Source organism: Syzygium oleosum, unplaced genomic scaffold, assembly GCF_021117445.2.
Source record: "Syzygium oleosum isolate NSW1041296 unplaced genomic scaffold, Sole_v2.1 Sole_v2.07, whole genome shotgun sequence".
In the NCBI taxonomy this organism is placed as follows: domain Eukaryota; kingdom Viridiplantae; phylum Streptophyta; class Magnoliopsida; order Myrtales; family Myrtaceae; genus Syzygium; species Syzygium oleosum.
Genome location: NW_026607491.1, coordinates 8,594,943 through 8,618,988, shown reverse-complemented (window position 1 = coordinate 8,618,988; position 24,046 = coordinate 8,594,943). Strand labels below are relative to the sequence as shown.

Sequence of the window (24,046 nt, the reverse complement as noted above, 5' to 3'; positions counted from 1 at the left end):
AATGCTTTTTGAAAAAAACCATATTTTGTAAAGGATTTTTATTAATATTTTTTTTTTAAAAATCTTAAACTATTTGCCGGCGAAGCTCAGCCGTTGACGAGCCAAATTGACCACCGCCCAACCTGAGGTGGCGCGACCCCAGGCAACCTTAGGTGAGCTGTTTGTTGGTGGCTAAGGCTTTCATCGGTAACGTTAGGGTTTTCGAAGATATTTCCGTAATTATGAAAGTATATCAAGGTTAAATTTGAAAAAAAAAAGTCTATCTACATTTCGGAAAATGCAACATTCCAAAACACTTCCGGACTTGCCTCGGACTAAAAGTCTTTAGAGATCTTTGAAAACGAATTGCATTTCCCAAGAACTCTCCAAAATTTTTTTTTTCTCAAACACCATTTGCATTTGTTCAATGGATTTTGAGGCCCTAATGCACCCATAGAAATGTGGTGACAAGGCGATTTGAACCCATGAACTCAAGGCTACGAGTATCGCGGGCTACCAACCAAGGACACGAACTCAATCGATCCTTGGCGTTTGAAGGGTGTGTCCCACGTGCCTTCCGGCAGCCCGAGCCGTGCCCGCCGTGGCTCTTGGATTACAAAAACAAGTCAAGCAATGCAAACAAAAAAAAATGGAAATGATTTGAGGAGCGGCGAAATCCTAGACTTTCGTTAGGAGGTTTAGCGCAATCGAAGAGGGGAGGGGGAGGAAAATTCTATTTTAAACACGAGATTTTCTTTGCTCGTTTTTTAATTTACGCAAACATTTCGAGACCCTTGCGAAATAAATCATAATAAAAAGAATTTATTTTTGGGAAAAGTCAAATTCTCAAAAAAGGGTTCAAAGTGAACATAGTGTCAAATAAAGGCCTAAAGTGCCCAATTAGTCTTAAGGATCCGAAGTGCCTAAAAAGTCTCAAATAAGGACCTGGGTCGCCGGCCGGCAAAAATTTTATTGTTCTGGCACCGGAACAGTAACTTTTTAATTTTTTTAAAATTTTCTTTCTGTTTTTTTTCTTTTCCTTTTCTTTTTTTTTCTTTTCTTCCTCCGCCGGCCATAGCCGGGGCTGGCTGAGGTCGCCGGCATCAGGCGAGGCCGCCCTCGCCTAGGCTGGGCGCCGGCCGCTGGCGAGGCTTGACCTTGGCCGACGCCGGCGAGGTCGAGCCCTCGCTAGAATTGGCCAGGCTCGACCTCGCCGTTGCTGGGCGAGGTTGAGCCTCGCCAGTTGCCGGCGAGGTCGAGCCCTCGCCGGGCAATTGGCGAGGCCGACCTCGCCCGGCCCGGGCGAGGCCGCCCTCGCCGGCGTCGGGTGAGGCCGCCCTCGCACAGGGGCGGACGAGGTCGGCCTCGCCCGGTTGCGGCGAGGCCGGCCTCGCCCTGCAAGGCCCGGCCTCGCCGAGATCGAGGCGAGGCTCGACCTCGCACTCGCACGGCAAGGCCGGCCTCGCCGGATTAGGCGAGGCTCGATAACGCCGGTGTCGGGCGAGGCCGGCCTTGCCGTTGCGGGCGAGGTCGAGCCTCGCCTGATCTGCGAGGCCGGCCTTCTGCGTGCGAGCGAGTCGGCCTCGCCGGTTGCCGGCGAGGCTCGACCTCGGCGGCCTCGCCGGCGCCGGCGAGGTCGAGCCCTCGCCGGGCGGCCGGGCTCAACCTCGCCCGGCAACGGCGAGGTCGAGCCTCGCCGGTTCCCGAGCGGGCTCGACCTCGCGGCGTCGGCGAGGCCGGCGAGGTCGAGCCCTCGCCGGCAACCGCGAGGCCAACCTCGCCCGGCCCGGCGAGGCCGCCCTCGCTCGGCCTCGCCGGTTGCCCGCGAGGCCGGCCTCGCCTGCAACGGCAAGGCCGGCCTCGCCAGATCAGGCGAGGCTCGACCTCGCCTGCAACGGCAAGGCCGGCCTCGCCCGACACCGGCGTTATCGAGCCTCGCCAGCGGCCGGCATGGCCGACCTCGCCCGGCCCAGGCGAGGGCAACCCTCGCCCGACACCGGCGAGGGCGGCCTCGCCTAAGGCCGGCGACCTCCGCCGACCCTCGGCTATGGCCGGCGGAGGAAGAAAAGAAAAAAAAAAAGAAAAGGAAAAGGAAAAGAAAAAAACAGAAAGAAAATAATAAAAAAAATTAAAAAGTAACTGTTCCGGTACCGGAACAGTAACATTTTGTCGGCCGGCAGGTATTTTGGCCGGCCGGCGACCCAGGTCCTTATTTGAGACTTTTTGGGCACTTCAGATCCTTATTTGAGATTGATTGGGCACTTCAGGCTCTTATTTGACACAATGTTCACTTTGGATCCTTTTTTGAGAATTTGACTCTACTTGGGTTTCTTAATTGAAATTTTCCCCTTATTTTTTGGGTCAAATATACTAAAAAAGAAGGTTTTTTTTTTATTATCATGTTAACTTCTTTTTATAATAAAAAAAGAAGCTGACCGGTCTTCAATGCACAACAATATTTCCATCGTGGCGGATTTATTAAAATATAATATTCCTTTGACTGCTATTCTCTCTCTCCTTTATTTTATTTACCCGGAGAAAATGTACAGCGACGGCTTCCGGATTCGTGTCAACGCGCAGCATTCCCCGCGAGAGAAAGAGAAAAGCCGCCAGCAGCAGCAGCGGCAGCCCGGAAGCTCGATCGGCGAGGCGGCGGATTCACCTACCCGCGAACCCGGAGTCCGATTCGGCGGCCCCCCCGCCCCCGGCGACGGCCTCCGATCGCCGCCGCCTCCTCCTCCTCGACCTCGGCCCTCCTCCGCCGCCGCCGGGGTTCCTCCGTTTCTCCCCGCAGGTATTTCCCGCCATTCTGGTCCGCGAAACCTAAAAGCGTTTCTCTCTCTGTCTCTGTCTTCTTGTTCCCTCCACCGAGGGTTTGAGCGCATTTCGGGCGTCCGATTCTTCTCGTTCGGGGAAAGAGCTTCGCTTATTCTTTTGTCGCTTAATTTGTTCGGCGGCTGAGCAGAGTTCGGGTGATTGGGATGAAGTTCGGATAAATTTAGGAATTTTTTGGGTTCGATTTGATTTTTTTTGGTGGAGGCATTGTGAATGTAGCGAGTTCGTTCCTGCGATTGATCGAACAGGGCTTGTTGTTGGAGTGGCGGCGGCTGGGTGAGATCGCCTGCGGACGAACCGTCGTCGCTCATTCGCGGCTTCTTGTTGCGTTGTGCTGCGATTGCGTGTTGGTAGAGTCCCCGTAAGCAGTATCTGCTTACCTCGCTCCGATGAGAACTTGTGGGTAGTTCTGGGCACTGCGATTTTTTCTTTTTTAAGAATGAACGACCTCTTATGACCTTGAAAAGATTATAAATTTGCTGGGGGTTTTTATAAATTCGAAAAATTTTGGGGGTTGGTAACCCAAGATGGTGACTAAACTGAGAAGTGATGCCCAGAACCTCCTTGTTACAAAAAAAAGAAAGTGCCTCTCCTCGTTGCTTAAAGAGGGAAATTGTTCATGGACTAGGCAAAGCTAATTGTTCTCTGTCCAAAATTGAAAAAACTAAGCTAATTGTTCTGAGGAGCATCGGTAGAGTCTACCTTCCTATTCTTTGCCCTGTCCTCCTGAAGGCATTTTATAGCCTTATCCTAGCTTTCTCGTCTAAAATTGGGGCAATGCTGATAATTTTGGTCATTTTTCTTGTACAAGTGGTTTTTTATTTTTCTGATGTACGAGTGGCATATGATTATCTTAACAGCTTTTTGGGGATCTGGAAATGCCAGGGAATTAAGAGACTCAAGTAGAATCTGAATTCGGCAAGGATATGTATAATGATGTGACGAGTTAAGCAGCTGTTTGACAGGCAGTAAGTGCACTATGTTAGGTCCTGGCAATAATTCTGGCAAGGGCAGTAATACATCTCCATTGGAAGTGCCTCCCTTGCCCCAATGTTTGTCACTGGAGCCAATTACGTTAGGCAATCAGAAACATGTGCGATCGGGAGAGCTCAGGAGGGTCCTTGCTTTACCTCTTGGCAGTACATCAGAGGGGCATTCATTCGGAGTGAACCAGCCTAAGCCTTCTGCTGTCATGGCAAATAAGGAGCTAAAGCATATCAAAGAAAGTGTTAAAGATGCCTCGAGAAAAGCAGAGTAATGGTTCTTTCACGTCCTGCAGAGATCTTGTTTATTGCCCTATTTCTCATTCAGGTTATTCTGTGTAGTGGGAACTCTATTTAAATGACTGGCTTGCACTGTTTCGAGAAAGGGGCAATTTGGAAATTGGTGGGCAAATGGGTCTTAATTTACTTCAGTGCATACTATGGCGGTTAGGGAATGTGGTGTAGCCATCCATGAGTCCTAGCAATTCTTGCAAATAGCCCATGAATTTGAGCCAAAGACATGTTGTAGAGGTGCTCGGCTTGGTTTCGTGGCAGTTATGGGTTGAACCACTCTGAAGATGTTTGTGACATTAACTGAATATTTGTGAGGATGTCTGTTTATTACCCTATGATGGTTGGATAAAGCCTTTTGAAATCTGTTTCTTTTAATGCTTTACTCCAAGTTTCTAGAGTGTTTTATCTATTTATATTAAAAATCAAATCTAGGTTCACTGGTTGTCATCGTCCAAATCACTACGTGTACATTGAATATTTGATATCTCTTTATCAGGGACAGAGCAAAGATGTTCCAGGAGTCCATCTCTAAGCTGGACAAGTACATGGAAAACCTGAGCTCAAAGAAGCGACAAAGGACTGATATCTTATCCGTGGAGAGGTCTGGGGTTGACCTGGAAAAGGTGAAAAGTCAATTTCGTGGAAGCCCTCGTGACATGGTCAATGCAAGGCTGGAGCAGAGGTCTAAAAATGTTGGATTGGTTAAGCGTGTCCGTACTTCAGTGGCAGATATGCGGGTTTGTATCTGAGGCTTGTTTCCATTTCTGGTCCATAAAGAGTCAGTTCTTTTGGAAATTTTTATCCCCTACTTTTGTTTTATGTTTTCTAAGATATTGCTTGGTTTTAGATTCCCTCATAAGGAGATTGTCAGTCATGCTTTCATCTTCTGCTCAATTTTATTTGGTTTTCCTTGGATGTATTTCTGTGTGAGGTATATTTTCTAGTTTTTTTCCTTTGAAGGGACAACCTGTAAGATCTCCTGCTTAGAATCTGTATCCCTCAGATACTTATGCACTGCTTAGGTGTAGATAAATTGAGAGTTTTTGCATCCGTTGGTTCAAATGTTGTTATTGTAGAGATTTCAGTTCACTAAATTGTTGGAAAACCTGAAGATTGCATATAATTGCTGAAGCGATTTGACCTATGAATTCATGAAAAAGGGTCCAAAGAAAGGCATGAACTAAATGACAGCCTGTTGTTGATGCTAAATAAAATTGCTCAACTCAAGCTTGATACAAAGTGTGTTATATAATGTGTAAAACTTGCAATGCTGTCGTGTAGTGACGTGCATATTAACACACTCTAGTCCTTAAACATGAATTGCCCCCACCGATGAAATATTTATATGCCAACTTGCACTGTTTTTGATAGATTTCTGTGATGAGTCCTCATCATAATTGCCTTGTCTCGTGAACTGCTCGTGTATTTTTTTGGCACTGCTCATGATAGTTGTTATTTAAAGATCTGTTTATGATGCAGTACCTACTTCTGAGAGATCAACTCAATATTTTCCATTGCATACTAATTTTGTTCCGCTCTTCATGTTATTAGGCTGATACCAAGTCCATTTCTGCCTCAAGGCAGCCGGCACTGGTGGAAAGAAATGAAGAAAAGGTCCAGGTTGGTAATGGTCTTTTAGTTCGAAGTGAAGAAAAGATCCGCCGGGTGGCTGCTGCAGGTGAGAGTTGGGAAAGGAAAATTAAGAGGAAGCGATCTGTAAGTGCTGTAGGCAACAGAACTCTACATGGTGATGGAGATCCAAAGCAAGTTATGCAGTCTAAACTGCCTGCTGATTCCAAGTTGCGACCTGGTGATGGTCCCCCTTTCAGGTAATTTTACATGTCTATCATGTTGATGTGAATATCTGCATTATTAGAAGACTGTCGTGTAATTTATGTCTGATTGAGCTTTAGAGTCAGCTCTTTTTTCTAGTTGATTGTGGACATTTTGATCTCATTAGGGATCAGATATTCTTTCATTTTTTCTTGTTTCCCTCCTTCGACTCAACTGTTTTATGCACTCTAAAATTCTCTTGTATTTGCATGTCCCATATGCAGAATTTCTCTATTGGTTATTGCGAAAGTAATTGAATGAGCTGCTGGGATGGGTAATAAATGATATGGTTGATTTGTTTCTTTGTTGGAAAAATATCTTTGTTTTGCGGGTCACAATTGGTTCTCTCTTTTTCCAATATGGCTGACGAATCTTACCGTGTACAACGTTGGTGTCTCTAACCATTATTAGAGTCTGGTTCCCAGGCACCATTCAATTAACTGCCGCTAAGGAACCATCAATTTAGAAGGCAAGGTATCAAGATTTTGAGATACCTTCCTTATTGAAGTTTTCCGTGATTGATAGCTGCCCTTTAACCAACGTTATTGATAGCTGTCGTATACACGTGGCTTGTGATATTCACCCAAATGACATTTGAATGGTAATAAAATGAATTAGTTGCTCACTGTTCTGACTCTAATATTGAAAATGGTTCATGAGGCTAGGGCAAATCGAACACGAGTGCATAAGAAAGGTGGTTGCACAAGAAAAGGAGCGTCAAGGAAGCCATTACAGCCTTTTCAGATTGCATTATTTGCCATTCAGCATAACAACTGTAAAATGTTAAAGAAAAAATCGTGTGTTAGATGATTAATAGCTGAGAAAAATCTCCTGTACCTGAGTCACTTCATTTGTTCTTTTCTACTCAAAATCTCTCAAAATCTCTCTCTCTCTCTCTCTCTCTCTCTCTCTCTCTCTCTCTCTCTCTCTCTCTCAATTTTCTTGTTACTACAGGTCAAAAACTTCTAATGGTGCGGGCGGAACAAACAAGTTGATCAGCCGGGTTGAGTCTCCTGGTTCAAATGCCTGCGCAGTTCTCAAGAATGAGCTGGAGATAGCCCCTTCACCAAGGGATGGTACTGATTTGTTTGAGCAGAGGGTTTTACTGAAGGGAAACAAGTATGTCCTTATCTATTCTCAAAATATCTTGTTCCTTGTATATAGATGCCATACATGTTCATATCTAACATGACTTAAGACTGTGCTTTATACCTTTACTTCATAACAAGGTGTCCATTTCTTCCATCCTCTATATACTTAGTCAGGTTGACGAGGCTCTTAATTGCCACTAACCGGAGGGCCTCTTTCAGGTCAAAGTTTGAGGAGTGTGATCTGGCTAGCGGTTCTAGTTCATTGATTAAAGGAAAGGCCTCCCGAGCACAACGAACGGGTTCACTTATGGTGCTTGATTCATCTCCTAGCATTCATCCTTCACCTGGAGCTCCTGAAGATTGGGAACCACCTCCAAAGCCAAATAAAATTATGGCAGCTGGCATCACAAATGATAAAAAGCATACTGTGTCTCCCGGTGCAACTTCACAACCAATGGCACAGTGGGTCGGGCAGAGACCCCATAAAAAATCACGCCTTCGAAGGGCAAACCTAGTCTCTCCTGTTGTGAATCCTGCTGACAAGACGCAGAACCTAGTTCAAGGCTTTGTGACACCAGAGCCCAATCGTAGAATTACTGCAACTGGAAACAGTGGATCTTTGATTGGGCGCATATCAGTTAATGGCAACATAAAGATCAAGAAGGAACCTGACATTTCATCGCCATTTGGTGTGCCTGACAGTGAAGAATCAGAAGCTTGGGAAAACGGACTGAAAGAAAAAGGAATGGATGGTGGTGAAGTTTCTGCATCTCATAGTGCTGGGGCTAATGTTTTGCCTGTGAAGAAGGGTAAAGTCCTTTATGATGGAGGATTGAGAAAACAAGGGAGGAGTGGAAGAGGTTTATCTTTGACAAAGTCAAGCGTTCCAACACGGGAGAGGATGGAGGACTTAATAGCAACGAAACCACCTCAAAGTGTGAGGCTCAGTTCAGATAGAAACAAAAGGTCTTTGAATTTTTCGTTCAAAAAATTGGGCGTATTGCACTTGCATCATTTAGATTATATTCTCTGTTGAACGATTTTTGCTCTCTATTGTTGATCCAGTAAGTCAGGCCGACCTTCTTCGAAGAAATTGAAAGATAAGAAGGCTGTGGCTCGGGTTGGGTTGGTGCTAAATGCCGGCTCTTCCGATATTTCCGGTACAGTAGAAGCCCAAACCTTTTGTTTAGTATTCTTACATTTCAGCTTCTCTCACTGGGGTATTATTGGCTAGAATAGCTCTATGTTCTCTGACATTTGAGAATATTGATGATGATATGATGCGACAGAGTAGACATAATGGGGCACATGGGCCTAATGTTTGTGATCCCATATTTTCCTGTTGGCACATATATTGTAGTACTTTTACTTGGTTCTCTGTGGATGGGAGAAGCTTATTTGTATAAAAATATGGCGTATTTCCAAGAGTTTGATTTCTTGGGTAAATAATATAAGTAACATCTTCATTCAGTGAATCTGATTTTTTAATGCTGCAGTATCTTGCTATTGATGTAACATCTAACTTTTTCACTCAACGTTTGTCATGCACTTGGTTTCTCTATGATTTAAGCTTCAATAAATTAGATTGTCGAGACCTTTGGAACCTTACCATAAGCAAAGTGAATAAAAGGTTGCCAAACTTATGTTTTGGCCATGAGGAAGTTGCCAAACTTTGATATTCCACTACTTTGATGTCCTTTTGCAGGTGAAATGGATGATGATTTTGAAACTTTACTTGCTGCTGTGAATTCTGCTCGAAATGCTTTCAGTATGCACTTTGACTCAGATCCTCTTGTTAAATTTATTTTTTTCCCCTATGTTGGCTCTCTTTTTGCCCTTGGGAAAACTTGACCATAGAAATCCCTTATTGTTTGTACAGATATCGCATTTGTTAGTGCACTTTGGAAGAAAATGAAACATGTTTTTGCTTTTGTGAGTCCTGAAGACGAGTCCTACTTAAAGCAACAGGTAATAGTTATGATAGAAGATTAGTTTCTCGATATCCTGAACACGGGATACAGACAATTTCATTTTGCTCTTTTTACTTGGATCAGCTCAATCGCACTGAGGAGCTTCATGAGAGTTTGTCGTTCGTTATCAATCATGATGCTTTGGTAAGACAACTTGTTTCTGTGGCCATATTTTCTTTTTTGTATTTCTTTCATTCTATCAGCAACTTATGAAAAATATTGTTGCAAACTTGACGTACTTTTTCTATATAAAAATCTCAGAATAGATATTACATTCTACAAGAATTTATTGGTCCTTTTTTCAGGGCGCAGTCGTTCACAAAGAAGATTCTGATCGTCCTGGTGGACGAGAAGGGAACCATATGGATGAGGAAGCATCTCAGAATGCTATATTATCTGGCAGATTTGACATTGGGAGTTTGGACAAGGTTACTCCGTTGTATCAGAGAATACTTTCTGCTCTAATTGAGGATGAAAGCGAAGAACTCTACCATCACAACGAAGGCAAAAATTTGTCTCTACAGAGCGTGAGCGATGATTCTCATTGTGGTTCATGTAACCAGATAGACATAGAGTCCAGAGAAAAGGATAGGATGGAATCTGAAGTCGAGTCAGCTATGGATTTATGGAATCAGAAAGTTAACGTTTTGGACAGATTTTCTGCTGATAAAAGTGCTGCCTCTAGCACAGTTAGGAATTCAAGCATGTCGACTTCTGTTTACAGCAACGAGCATTCGTTTGGAGATGATGAATACTCCCATTCAGATGCAGCCATTGTCAGTGAAATTTGTTCAGATGATATGGGACAGCTGCCAAAGAAGGAATTTAATATCTCTGCCTTTCCTTACCATGATGGTCCATATCAATTGATGTCTCTCGATGACAGGCTTCTGCTTGAGCTAAGGAGTATTGACATACATCCAGAAATATTGGTAGGTTCCTTATTTAACAGAGAGGATCCACTGGACTCTTCCCCCATGTTATCCATACTCTGGAAATCCTCTTCTTACCCCTTATATGTGAACACTTCTCTTCTTGTCGTTTCAAACTTGGTTTACTTGATGCAGCCTGATCTAGCAGATGACGTGGAGGTGATTAATCAAGATATTGCAGAACTGAGGGAAGGGCTATACCAGCAGGTTGATATCTCCCTAGTCTTCTTGAATTTGTTGGACTGTAAAGTCAGGAATTGAAAGGAAGGTTTCTCTTTCTTGGGTGAAAATAATGAAGTCTGATTGATTAATGTTCAATCCTTTTCTTGCAAAATCCTGCCCCCATTGATCTTTGATTTTTGACTGAATCTTAGATTGTGAGAAAAAGGGCGAACTTGGAGAAAGTGGATAAAGCTATAATGTGTGGAGAAGATGTGGAAAGACGGTAATATTAATGCCTTTTTGGGTAATTGTCTGATATTTTTCTCTTGCTTCTTGTTTTGCTTAAATAGTTGGACTAAAAATGCAGGAAAGTTGAACTAGAAGAGATTGCTATGCAACGACTTGTTGAGATGGCCTACAGGAAAAGAATGGTAATTGTTTATATATTCGAAATTCATTATTTAGAATTGATGGATTATTCGTTTTTGAATTTTTTTGCCCACAAAATTCATATGTATTTTCCATCTGTAATAAAAAGGAACTCTGCTATACCTTCAAGTACCCACAGAAATGCATTATTGATTTTTTAAGCTGAAATAGCGGATCGGATAGATTAGACAGATATAGACTTATGTTTTCAATGCAGATCACTGTACTTTTTCATGCTGTTTTCTCATTATGGATTTTGGTACACCAGTATATGACGTCGAAACGCTGGTAGTTCCTATTACAATTATATTCTGGTTATCTAAGAAATAGCCCAAATGGTCTTGAAAAGAATCATTTTTCCTCCTACCCCCAGGAGGATGGGGTTCAACCCCTGAACCCCTTCCTCCATGGTTCTCCTCTTTATATGCTGGCCATTAAGCCAGCAGAGGTGATCCAGTTCATATCAAGTGATGAAGTCAGAGGGATGCGACTCCTAGACCTTACCTCATATTGGTACATTCTGGATATTTGACTTTGCATCTGACGTCGCCAATCTGTCCTTTAAGAATGAGCATTATTTTGTGCTGAATGCTTAAGCGACCAACCGAAGGATTAGGCTTCCTTATTCTTCATCTCATATCTTTCTTTTTTTTTGTTTAGTTCTAGTATCTGGGGTTGTGGGTTGGCTATCTGCTGTGAAGCTCTTATGTTTACTTTTGACGAGTTCTTCTCAAGTTTTTTATCATATCAGTTGTTCTACAAAGTAATAACAGAATTATTTGTTTGTGATTTATGGGGCTGTCATAGGTCAGTGTAAATTTTGGAACTTAGTGTTTATACTGGTTACCATATTGCAAAAAGTTTCAGTGTGATTTTTTTCTAAGTATTTAATGCTAATGCTGTATGTCCTAAAATTCAGTATATTTTGCACATGATTGAACATAAACACTGAATATCCAGTTTATGCATCTGTTTTTTCTGAGATTGTGCTTTGTTTAGTTCCCACAAATCTAATTTCTCTGTCATTTTTCTCATTCAATGAGCGAAAGGCAGAAGTAGGAAAGTTTGTCAATTTAGATGACAACAGTAGGCTAATGTTTTGAAATTGGGCATTCTCGTCAATGTGGTTTTAATGATCCAGAAGCCACCCTATGCTTTGTAGTACTAGAACGTGTCCCATACTTGCCATGACAGAACTTTATCTAGGTTCTAGCAGGAAGTTCAAAGATGTATGCCTTTCTCCACCCACTACCAGAGTTGGACAATTGTGGTGATAATTGATTTCCTACATGATGTTGCGAATTCCAAGCTTACTCCAGTGTGGCAAATGCCTTTTACTTAGGCTTGTTGATTGCATGGTGCTTTCCCTCAGTAGTCTTTACTGGCCGGATGGTTCGTCTTCTAAAACTGCGTAGGGGTACCCATGGTATTTGGCAATTTTTCCAGAATATACTCATCCAGTATCAGTACTATTTTGTACTTATTGATGGTAACTGGTTCTATATGAGATAAATAACTTATTGAGTCTTATGGTGGTCCTACCATATCGTCAAATACATGATATCTTGATAAATCAAATTGAAGACTAGTTTTTTGTATGTTACTTCGATGCAAAAGTAGCTGCAAATGTTATGTTGATGTGGATGAACTAGAGACAATTTAAGCACTTCGCTGGTTGGTAAAGAGTTCTTGTCATGTCAATTTCCTTTACAGGCTTGTCGGGGCACCAGTGCTTCAAAAGCTTCAGTCCGCAAGGTTTCAAAGCAGGTTGCATTGGCTTTTATCAAGCGCACACTTGCAAGATATCAAAAGTACGAAGATACGGGAATTAGTTGCTTTTGCGAGCCTGGACTGCAGGAAATCCTTTTCGCACCGCTGTCTAGCAGTAATGATGCAAAATCTGTTGAATGTGTCGGCTCAGGAACGGCAAGCAATACGTGCATCGATGTTCCGAATCCTCAAGCAGAAGCTAGGGGATCAGGTAAATTTTGATCATGGTAGCCTGTCATTACATGATTGACTTGGAATCAGTTATTAGTCTTGCCTTTTTCAGGTTTGATGCTTCTATTTGACTGTCACCTGATAAAACTCCCATCAGGATGAAAGTTCACGTGAACGAATTGGGGTAAACCAGTAATGAAATCTTTTAACCTTCTATATTTCCTGCCACAGGTGCCGTCTCCAGTACTTTTGAAAGGTATGATTCTCATGGGAAGAAGAAGGAAATGCTAATTGATGATGTCATGGGGTGTGCTTCCTCAAAAGTAACATCGATCAACAGCTCCATGCTTGGCGAAACAAGGGGTATGAGAGGTGAGAGGCAGAGGAATACGAATGTTTCTACTCTATCTGCAGGGGCTGGTGAACAATCACTCCAAAGCCCCAGGGTTGAATGCAAATCCAAAGCGAAACCGAAGCAGAAGGCCAGTGATCATCCGACTTCAAGAGTAAGGCCTGGGAACGGATTTCCAGCATCGGCAAATGCCTCTAGTCACGCGATTAACGGATCACTTGGTCAATCGAAGGCGGGTAATAATGCACGAGCAGGCTCGACTAATGACGTGGATGAGCCCATCGATTTGGCGAATCTCGGGCTCGGTGGGAATCAAGATCTCAGTTCGTTTTTGGACTTCGACATGGATGGGATGCAAGATCATGATTCTGTTGGTGTTGGTCTCGAAGTACCACCATGGGACGAGTTCGCATTCGATTTCTAAACCGGGATGCCGTGCAAGATTTTGACTTCATTATTCTGCAAATGCTAGTAGAGCTGGGGGTGTGACCTATACAGTGTTGTGTTCTTTCCATGATTGATTAAGGGTGCAGTCTGTAGAGTTAGGCCAAGAAATTTGAAAAGATCCTACATTTACCAGACTGTTGGGAAGCAAGCAGAGTCAGAATTGTCATTGTAATTCTTTGTTGTACACTAAATTCCCAGTAGCAAAGAATTTTGCCTATCCAAAGTTACAATCTCTCAAGGGGCAGCTCCTTTCAACCAGCATTGAAATGGTGGTGCTTATCAGAATATACATGAAATGTTGTCTTGGTCTCTTGGTCTCTCATACCTTCCTTGCTTATAAAGTAGTGACGGAAGCAGCATTAGCCTTTTGATAAAAGATTAAGAATTAGAATTGAGACCTAATCTAAAAGGACGTGTCCCATTAGTCTAAGAGAAAAAGTCGCCTTTGCTTCCTAATTCTCTCTTCTTGGTGTGGGGCGAGCGAAGGCACGCTGACAGTGATGGACAGTGCCAAATTAAATCAATTTTTTAATTAATTAATTTGATTTCAATTGTGATGATAAAACATTATTGAAATGCCAAAAAATTCTCAGTGAAACAAAATAAAGATAAAATAGGGCACCGTTTAATCTAAAGGAAGAAACCAGCAATTAGAACAAACGTAAGTACTCCAAAAACCTTGCGATTTTGTCATTTTCCCTACTAATGGTCACCACTAAATGATGCCATGTAAGAGCAATCTGCCGTCCATGATCGTCTTACGACTTAAACCGGCATTTGATTGAATTATTTCATGTCGCGTCTAAATCTTGAATCAACCACTTTGTCTTCGAGTCCGAGCATCGAGGAATGTTGATGCCTTTACTCAAATGATCTATGTTATATGATGCTCACGGATGGAAAATCCCTGCAAAAGATTGTTGTTCACATCACTCTCAATCTATGGAAACTGTTGATCGAATAAATAATTTCATATCAATCTGGAGACACATACTATTAAAATTGAGGGTCTCCAACTTTTTAATGCATGTCGGTAGAAGATCGTCGGTATATACATATATTATATGAATTAATCACGGAAAGAAACAGAAACTCTCGATCTGCCCCACCTCAATATCAAGAAATGTATAATTTCACAACCACTTCATTAATGAAAAGGATCAGAGAGAGGCAGGCAGCAAGCACTCGCACCCACCACCCAGATTTTCTCTCTGTCATCACCAAAAATCGTATGTGTTTTTTTCTGGTTCACGACGAAGGAAACCATATAATATTTGCATAAAGAGGACAGTGCTTGTCATTAGTTATTGGGATTTTGCTTCCTGCTCAGCTCGTCCTTTCTGCATATTCTAATGTCAAAATGAACGTCTTCCTTTTGCAGCCACTTCATACAAATGCAAGAAAGCCACATCTCTCCACTTCCCAAACCTCCATCTTCTCTCTCTCTCTCTCTCTCTCTCTCTCTCTCTCTCTCTCTCTCTCTCTCTCTCTCTCTCTCTCTAAATAGTGCAGTTGTATGTATGAAGTATGCAGTGTTCGCAGATGGGTATGAATGACATTGCTTATGTGGTGAGTTCGTGATATATCTATCCAAAGCTTGCCCCAGCTTTGGAGCCAAGTCAATGCTTACTCAATAGATAACTTCTTATTTTAAATGAAGATAAAGTTAAGCGAGAATATAACTATGCATACGTATATATACGTATATACATGTACTTGTTAAATAGACCAAGGTTTTGAAATTATTCATGAAATTGCATGGTTTCTCCTCGCATATTATTACTGTATAGCTTGTGCTGAGGGTAAAGAAGGATCACGTAAGAACATCATATACAATAAAGATACTCCGGTGACGATGATTTCGCAATTTCATATTGTTTCCTTTTTCTCTTTCTTTACAACCCAATTCACTAGAAGCTTCCCCCATGCACATACATTTGATTACATTCATTTACATGACAAGAACAGAGAAGACAGTGGACATATAAACACTAAAATTTCCTATCCTCCTAAAAGAGAAGCTCCAAGTAAGTTTGGTAGAACCGTCTTTGGGGGGGAGCGAGATCATCGTTCTCGATCTGAACGATCGGGTTCCTCTCTCTCTCTCGCTCACATCAAAAGTTGGAGAAGTGATTTTGTGTAGCCTGAACGATATGCAGATCTGATGTTGTTTGGTGTGAATTATCATAATTCATCATGCTCCTGATCAAACCCAAGTTGATTATGATAGTCAGATGCAAGAACAACTTAAGAGGACTAGATTAGTTTGCACAATTCATTTATCTTAATGGAAACAATCGGAATCTAATGTACTGATAATCTCACTCTCGAGGACGAGACGCCCATAGAGAACTCAACGCTCGAAGCCGTCCATAATATTCTCCGATCACCAAAAAACAGCGCGCGGCTTGTCGAACGGTCAGTATCCGGCGCAAGTGATGAAGGGTGTGTTGCCTCAAGTTATCAGCCTGCAATTCTTAGCTACACATAGTAAGAACACCTCCTCCACGGAATATAACAATGAGGTAACATAGATGATTAGTATCCGATAATATATATAATTCACCAAGAGCAAGTTGAAATAAAAAAATGAAATCTTAATTATGGTGCAATGGCACATGGGTTGTAAAGGCCAACAACAATTCAAGAGGGCTAGAAAAAGCTCATGAAATTGTCATTTTCTTCAAATTTTGGACCATTTTGCAATCATAGAGACATATAATCCTTTAAAATCTTGAATCCAATTTTAAGTGGATGGCTTATCATTTTCCTCCTTATTATTTTAACTTTGGCTTGATAGCTCTAGCTAGGGTTTTCCATTTAAACCGGCATCACTTTCAAGCAACCTTCTAGATGGCGACATACAGAGAGAGAGATATGGTAAAAGAATCAACACCAAACCCTAGTTATTCAACAAGCTAATGGACTTCTTTACACCACCAAGAAGATATTTCTTTTACCACACAAAAATCACGGGTAAAAAAGAAAAATCATGGTATAAATATTTCTGAAGATTAAAGTATAAAGAACTGAAAATTGTTTCAGCTTTGGCATGTACTCAGTGGGCATCACCAAAGCGCAACTCTCAGACGTTGACCAGATCTGATGGAGACCGCCAAGAAGATTTATATCTAATGAAAGTATTAATATGATAATCAAAGTTAGATCTTCATCTAACGACGAATCAGCACCAAAGATGATGGAGGGGTATGCACCACCCGATAGAATAAGCTTTTGTTTTTACACTGGGATTCTTGTATTTCATCTCAGAAAGTCAAACAAGAGGTTGAAATCAAGGTGACGTAAATCCAGCTTTAGATGCACGTTAAAATATTGCGGCGCTTGGCCTACTACTACTCTAAAAGTCCGACCATTTGTGCACCCAAAAATCAATCTACAAGTATTCTTGATCTTAAGCAGCCTTCACATAAGGAAGTTCTATTTTTATTTTCATTTATTTTTATTTTTTTTTGGTAATTTTGAGTTTAATCATGTTTTCCATGTGTTTCCAAACTCCTGTTTATGTTGTGAAAAAAAATATACAGTAGTTGTACCTTAGCTTATCCTAATTACTGCTCTACAACCTTCATAAAGTTTGCAAGGGAGAATAAATTTGCCCCGAGTTCTAAGAGAATTTTATCTTTTTTTGTGCAATTGACTATTTTACCTGTCGAACAAAGCCTTCGAGATTGGTTAACTTGCCCAAGGCGACCGCCATCTGTTGCATTCCATCGATGCTGGGCCCGCCAGCGATGGTGTCGACGAGTGACTGTTGGAGCTGCTCTAGCCCCTGGGACAGCGCCTCCTCCGCCTGCTGAGACGAATGTTGGAGGCTGCATATCCCCATGAATTGTTGTTCCGTCAACGGATCTAATTGTGTTATTAATATCTGAGAACACAGACCACACATAAAACATATAAACATCCGGAACCTCCTGTTATTAAGTAAAAGCAAGGAATTTATGTCTTGTTTTTCTTTTGTTTTGGAAGTGTCAATTTAACGTGGAGGACAAAAATCTGCGCAGATGATCATCTGATGCACCCTCTTAAGGCAAAAAGAGCCCGCTTGAGAACTGAGAAGTGGTTCAGGCTTTAGAATTTGGTGAGAGGATATTTTGGTCAATTAACTACTCTGGCTCAGATAAATGTCACTTCTTCTTTGCAGGAAAGAAAAAGAAGTGTCCTAGAATCTAGGTTTAGCAAGTCAAAGCTTTCATTATTCCTATGATTAAAGAAGATGCCTTGCCAAGAACTTTAAAGCTTGTTTAGAACCCAAGAAAAGGATCCTTTTCTGATCCTTTTCTTGGGGAACATTATTATCCTTTGAAAGTCATTAGTGTAAGGACAATGTGTCCTTTGGAGTGAGAATATACCGGAGGCGAAAGTCCCTGCCAACATCATTCTATGATACTACTATTCAGATAAGATTATTCACTGTCGGGGCATTTGCCGAAAGATGATTATGAATCAATTATTACTACGAACCTTGATTAGTTCTGATGGTCGGAAACCGCCCATCCAAAGGAAGCAGCGCTCGGCCGGGGTGGCCCACACCCCAGTTATAAGGTGGAAGACATCAGATTTAGCAGCCACTCCCCTGAGCCTGAAAATCTCGTCGTAATGTGAAATGTAGCCATCTACTATCACCCTGAGATCGCCGTCGGGTAAATGCGCTTGGAGGCCGGTTCTGAGCTCCAACATATGCCGGTGGTCATCCTCCAACCATCTTGCATATTCCATATCAAATATTGCGGCTCCTAGATTGCGTTGTATTCTTTCAATTATTGCGGTGATAAAACATAAAAAACTTATAAAGCTGAAGCAAGTAAACTGTGCAACATCATAGATTAATCAGTCACTGTGGCCAATTGTCATGCTTTTGCACTAGACTTTTCTAGGAGCACAGTTTCTACTTTTATAAAGCATTAAAAACTCATTACTTTTGGTGCAGAGAAAATCAATTTGCCAAATGGGGAAAAGTTGGTGGCAAATAGTCTATGTTATCATAGCATATATGAATTCTGATTTCTTTAATCAAAAAAAAAAATCGAAGAGATTCAGCAGTCCAACTAAATCTTGCAAGAGATGAATAAGCACAAAACCATTTTCTTTGCAGTCAAATGAAGAATAGTCAGAAAGGGAGTTTGGAAATCTTTTCAGGTGGTGTGTTAGACCAGGAAGCTCAATTGTTCGGAAAAATTGACATTCTTGATCAGTTCATAGAAGTCCAGGAGTTTGAAGTTTAGTTCGACAAAATCATCGCACGACTGCTTTCAAAATTCTAAGAGAGACTTTCAGACAACAAAACAGTCATGCCTAATACCGGTTGACCACTGACAGGATATTTTGACCAATCGCAAGTAAATACGAAGCCCCTTTTGATAGATGCTTGTTCTTTCTAGGGTAAAATCTTGCTTTTAACACTTCCAATGAGAGTATTAACTTGTGCACGATGAAGCCACCAAAGACTCACCAGAGCTTATATTAGCGCCGCCGCATGCACCCAAGAAAAACCCCTACAGAAGAGCCACAGAAATTTGCTTACACTCCTTAATGTCAAGAAAATAGTAATGGCCACGAATCTTGGTCAAATAATATGTTCAGACTTGAACACCTGAGAGCGTGCCCGTTGAAAGTCTTGTTCTAACTGAGTGAGCTTTATTCTACTTGATTCTAGTTGCTGCACGTAAGCCTGTTGAAAGAAAATTAGAAAGTAAAAATTAGCGGGCTCTTAAAGTTCACGTTTTTCTACTTAATGGAACAGAGATTTTATCCTGTCATTAAGATTTCAAAGCTGTAGAAAATGGCAGACCTTTTTCCTGAGACGGCTCTTTCTTGCAGCTTCCCTGTTTTGGGCCAAACGTCTCAATGTCTGAAATCAAATGAATATGATTCATCGAAACAGTTAACATTAAAGTGAAGAAGAATTTAAATGAGAACATGGAAATGATCTCGTGTAGCCAAAAATAATATATAAATAAGGAACAAGTGCTAATGAACTTGGAACCTTAGCATCAAGTTGCTTCTCTGAGGTGGAGCCTCCTTTTCTCTGAAAGATTTTTTAAAGCAGAGAAATCAATTCTTGGGATGATAAGAGGAATTGTTAAATGCAACGCAAGATCAGTGACAGTGACCCTAGTATTTGATAAAAACAAAATCTCAAGAATAAAGAAGAGGTGGGTTGGAAAGCATACTAGTTCCAATCCCGGTTTTCAAAGGGGAATAAATTAGTTGATAGTGCTGTTTAATTTATCAAGATGACACGGATCTAATTTAGCATTCTTTCAATGTTTCATGAACCCTTTCAAAATAAACATCAAGTCTAACACCCCAATAGTTAGAAAAGCTTCTTTTTTTTTTAATTTCTCCCAAACTCTTTTTTCATCAATCAGGATATGACAGAGTGGTAACTACTCTAAAGAAGATCCTTCCCAACATTATTTTTGTGTATTACTACTATTTGTACCTTTTCCTGAGCACTTTGGGATCTGTTCTATTCTATCTGTAGAGAGAGAGAGAGAGAGAGAGAGAGAGAGAGAGAAGCTACAGAAAGACGATCTTTATCCACAGTTCTAGGGATGTGGTAAAGCAGAGAGAAGGTGTGGGAGATTAATGACTTTGAACTGAAGTATAAAACAAAAACCTTGTCGTGGGCTGCTTTGGAGGCTGATTGACTCGGAGAAGGTAGAGTAGATGTATCACTTGCCGCCATCTCCATTGGCGTTTGAAGCTTTTGATGATCCAATGAAGATGATACCTTTGCACTGACTGGAGACTCTGCTTCTCTCTGAGCCTCAGCTACGCTCGAAGAAAGGGTGTTAGTGTTTACTCCTGACCCTGAGTCAGTGCTCTCTCCTCCTGACTTCGAACTTCCCTGGGATTAACAAGAACAAACACGTTCATCAGTACAAAAAGACATCGAGTCCCAACCTTTTCATCAAATCATGTCCCGACATCATCAAATCCACTGAACCCAATATCTCCATCAGAAAAATCAGAAGTCGTTCAAAGTAGCACAGACAAATTTACTCTGGGACTGAAAAGAGTTGAGAACTTGAGAGGGTGATTGATCAGTACACATCAAAGGGTGTCTGGAATGCATAATATAGCAAGAAGCCTTGAACCATTCGAGTTAAGAAACATGGTCAAAGTAGGAGAAAGAAAGGAAAGAAGGTACTAACTATTGGGGTGTGCTGGAATCTTATTGGCCATGAAGGGAACATGTCCAGAGTGGCCGCAGGCCTGCCTGTATATAAAGCTGCAAGAGAATCACCCCATAACAGCAAAAATCTCAGAGGATCACAGTAAGTAGAGAAAATATAAAGACAACCAAAAGATTTTTTTTTTCTTTCAGAACATGAAGAAAAAGAAAAAGCAGAGACTGAAACCTAATCCCTCTTCTCTCTCTGCTTCCTTTTTCTTGCAGTTACGGATTCAGTAAGAAAATCGTGGCTTGGCTAAGGTCAGGTTTCCAAGTTTGTGTACTCATGCCATTCCACTCTCAGCCCCAGAAATGATTACACTATCAGAAATGGAAAATTCGCCAAACCCCACACTGCAAACATTTTCGAACTCCTCTCTATCTCTTCCTCTCACACATATAAAGGATACAACTGGTTGTTTTTAATGAGATGTCACTGGAGAGGAAAAAAATGTGACATAGAGAGTTTCATGTTCATACCTGCTTTTGCTTCATCATTTCTGATGTTAACTCCTTGCAGCACAATTGCCTCTTCTAGCTCTCCAAAATCAAAAGCAGATCCTTCTTGATTACTGAAACAGAGAGAACTAATGATCAATGCCCATATAAAGAAACCAGTCTTTTTCCTTTATTTTAAAGAAAGAACTCAGTTCTATTTTGAGGAGAAGAACTTCTGAGTTGGATGAGGTGGGTGAAGAGAAGAGAGCGTTGGGTTAATACATGAAAGTGGTGGGATTGTTGATTCCATGATAGACTGAATAAGGGACGTGGTGAGTTGATGGCCCTGTTTCTGATAAACCAATCTCGCCAATTCTGTGGCTCGCCATGCAAGACTTGTTCTGAACTCAGAGCCGGACTATTTTCATCTCTGCAACATCAACAATGAACTACATACAAGAAGTTGAGAAACAAGAAGAATATGTGATGGTTGTAAGAAAACTTATGGCCTCTTTGTGAACAGAGAGAAGACAGAATGAGAGGAAGTGAACAATGACTCTTATCAAGCAACACACGTCTTTACCTCAATTTTCGTGGGAAGGAACTCGTTTGAAGGAATAACCCAGACAGGCAGAGAGAGATGGATGAGAAGAAAGAGAGTTACAAACCAGAAAAAGATCAGAGCTTCATTGTCAAAATATAAATAAGTAGCCACAAGAAAGGTCCAACCTTCAGCCTCATTTATATATATCTCTCTCTATCTATTTCTCTCCTTTTTGTGACTTTTGAAGCTTGATCCTTCATGGACGTCTCTATCTCTCGTCTTTTTTCCCTCCTTCTCTCTGAAGAAACCTGACGGATCTTTAGTCTGCTTAGCTTTGTGTTGCTTGCTTTTTGACCCTCTCATGGTCAGAAAATTTTGTCCTATCAGAGCCTGTACATGCCAACTCTGCTTGTGGGGATTGGAAAAAATTGATATGCCAAAAACAATGAAAGATGAAATATTTTCATATGGATATTATTCTTTAACAAAAAGGAAATTGAGGTGCGGGGTTTTTGGCATGAGCCCACTCGAATCACTGGATCCTACTGCATTTCTCTCTCTTGTAACCGCCTGGGCCTTCTCATTGGCCCTTTTACTGGAATCTTTCAGGGATTGCAAGTACTTGCATGAACAGAAATTGAGTAGATAAAGAAGTGATTTTGTCAGTGAAAAATACAAAGAAGAGATGGAGATGAGACAAGGTGATCTTTCATGAAAGAAGGCAAGAAAAGAGGGATTAATACAAAAGTAGGACATCTAAAGGGTTTTCAATTGTTCTTTTACGTGCCCTTAAGGGCGACTGAGCCCACCGTTGACACCTAAAACCTTTACGAGATTGAGAGAGAGAGAGAGAGAGAGAGAGAGAGAGAGTACTTAAAGTTCTATTCATGCCTGTTCAACTTCCCTATAAAATATTTAACCTGCAGACAATATCCACTTGCCTTATTAATTCTGCTCTTTCAGATGGATTTGTTTGGTGTTATCGCCATGGTTGATATGTCAACATCCATTCCCTGTCATCACCTAAAACCATTGCCACATTGAGATTCTTTTCTATTAATAGAAATTTATAAACCCATTTCTTCTTCTTTTCTTAGAGGCGGGTAGCTTCATTATCTTTCTTATTGTTCCTGGTCTGGGTCCTTACTTTTGCATTGGGTGGTTGTGTTTGTTGGACAAGCCCCATGGACGAAAGTTAAAATCTTGCCCAGGTTGCAGCACAAAAATGCATAAGAAACTGTCACACATATTAAAGAATCTCTAGCTAAAAGACTTGTATAAGTGATTGAGCAAGCATTATTGAGGATACACAAACAGGTGTTTTCTTGTCTCTATCTTTCTATGTATAAATATGTTCATGTCTGGTGTGTGGGGGCTGGATTCGACCCATGAATTTCTTCCATAAAGAGGTGGAAGCAAATATTCTAATTCAATGTTCATCTGCCATTTTTGTAAGTAATGCGGATTTTTTTTCTGAACCAATGATTGGATGCGAGAAAAAGGGGTCGGATTCAATTGGGCAAGTAATGTATGGATTAGGTAATCCATACCTGAGAGCAGTTTGCTCAAAAAGCACCTCACTTTCTGGGTTTAGAGATTCCAAAAACCTAGTATTCAGTATTTTAGGTCACTAATTGCCGCTTGGAGTTGCTTTAGCAATTCTCTCTCTACCCCCAAAAAAAAATCCCATATGTAAAATCACAAAGCAATAATTAATTAAGTTCTATTTATTATCTTTATAAAAAAAAGAACTTCTATTCAATATTTTTTTGATGCAGGGCAAGTATAACGGTACTGTACTACCTCTCTGTAGTTTCATTTAGATCCTGGAGTTTAGCAATTGAGGAAGCCGGAGGTCGCCAGTTTCGTTCGCGAATCGAATTGACGATGAACTTTGTCGAACGAGCCAAGGCGGCCCACGTTTTGAGAGCATCATTCTTCTCTTTAGTCATCATGATATCCCGATTGTGTGGTGTTTAATCAGCAAAGACCACAGGTCACAACATTGGCCTAGATCTGAACCAGTTTTCATTCTCACGGATTGCGGTGATGATGATTCTGATTTGAACTACTATGGACTCCTTGCAATATTAATTCCTGAATCATTTTCATACATTACACGCTAAGAGGCTCCTTCATTTTAGCAACCTGCGGATATCAATGCAAATCAATTCATCGCCACTCAAATTGAGTCCACAACATATTGTATAAAACACCATTTAGTCTTTTTCTTCTTGTTTCTTTTGGGGGCCACAACACACAATTTGCAGTCTTCAAGTAGATGCACTGTCTCACCTAACAGATCACCATCATTATGATAATCATCTACTCTTTCTTATTCTACTTTCATTCGATTCTCATAATCCCATCTTCAAGTTCATCAGTTGCTCCTTATGAGGAATTAATTGAATCGAACCAGACCAAAAATTTCAATGGGTTTCGAATCGAAGCATTCTTTTGCAGAACTACAGACTATGTTCATCTCTCAGTTTAAAAGACATGACCCACTATACATTAGTGCCCAATTTCCATTGTTCAGTCCATGTCCAATGAGAATATGCACCTTCCAAGCAACTTAATCAAGATGTCACAATGGATTTTCCATCAAAGCGTTC

General features: G+C 41.2%; 2 protein-coding genes across 6 annotated transcripts; one reads left to right on the top strand and one right to left on the bottom strand.

The window, feature by feature from the left end:
* The first annotated feature begins 2,612 nt into the window (after nucleotides 1-2,612).
* On the top strand, nucleotides 2,613-13,471 carry LOC115677633 (uncharacterized). Of its 3 annotated transcripts, none has more exons than XM_030600827.2 (16): nucleotides 2,613-2,773; nucleotides 3,700-4,068; nucleotides 4,588-4,828; nucleotides 5,643-5,920; nucleotides 6,879-7,043; nucleotides 7,235-7,981; nucleotides 8,081-8,175; nucleotides 8,721-8,783; nucleotides 8,895-8,983; nucleotides 9,070-9,129; nucleotides 9,291-9,917; nucleotides 10,053-10,124; nucleotides 10,292-10,362; nucleotides 10,447-10,510; nucleotides 12,222-12,489; nucleotides 12,681-13,471. In XM_030600827.2, exons 2-16 carry the CDS (start codon nucleotides 3,794-3,796, stop codon nucleotides 13,223-13,225), a joined length of 3,660 nt encoding a protein of 1,219 aa, XP_030456687.1. In that variant the 5' UTR covers nucleotides 2,613-2,773; nucleotides 3,700-3,793; the 3' UTR covers nucleotides 13,226-13,471. The 3 variants fall into 3 exon arrangements, with proteins under 3 accessions (XP_030456687.1, XP_056169219.1, XP_056169220.1); XM_056313244.1 differs by having other exon boundaries at nucleotides 7,190-7,981; XM_056313245.1 differs by having other exon boundaries at nucleotides 2,644-2,773; nucleotides 3,675-4,068; nucleotides 7,190-7,981.
* A 1,608-nt stretch (nucleotides 13,472-15,079) lies between these two features.
* Nucleotides 15,080-22,090, bottom strand: LOC115664244 (transcription factor TGA9). Of its 3 annotated transcripts, none has more exons than XM_056312847.1 (13): nucleotides 21,556-22,090; nucleotides 21,170-21,336; nucleotides 20,930-21,021; nucleotides 20,430-20,506; nucleotides 19,892-20,122; nucleotides 19,256-19,297; nucleotides 19,061-19,120; nucleotides 18,863-18,940; nucleotides 18,722-18,764; nucleotides 17,734-18,005; nucleotides 16,916-17,137; nucleotides 15,574-15,716; nucleotides 15,080-15,450 (listed from the first exon to the last, which is right to left on the bottom strand). In XM_056312847.1, exons 2-13 carry the CDS (start codon nucleotides 21,274-21,276, stop codon nucleotides 15,363-15,365), a joined length of 1,455 nt encoding a protein of 484 aa, XP_056168822.1. In that variant the 5' UTR covers nucleotides 21,277-21,336; nucleotides 21,556-22,090; the 3' UTR covers nucleotides 15,080-15,362. The 3 variants fall into 3 exon arrangements, with proteins under 3 accessions (XP_056168822.1, XP_030442053.1, XP_056168824.1); XM_030586193.2 differs by having other exon boundaries at nucleotides 21,471-22,086; XM_056312849.1 differs by lacking the exons at nucleotides 20,430-20,506; nucleotides 20,930-21,021; nucleotides 21,170-21,336; nucleotides 21,556-22,090 and adding an exon at nucleotides 20,270-20,393.
* Nucleotides 22,091-24,046: the final 1,956 nt, after the last annotated feature.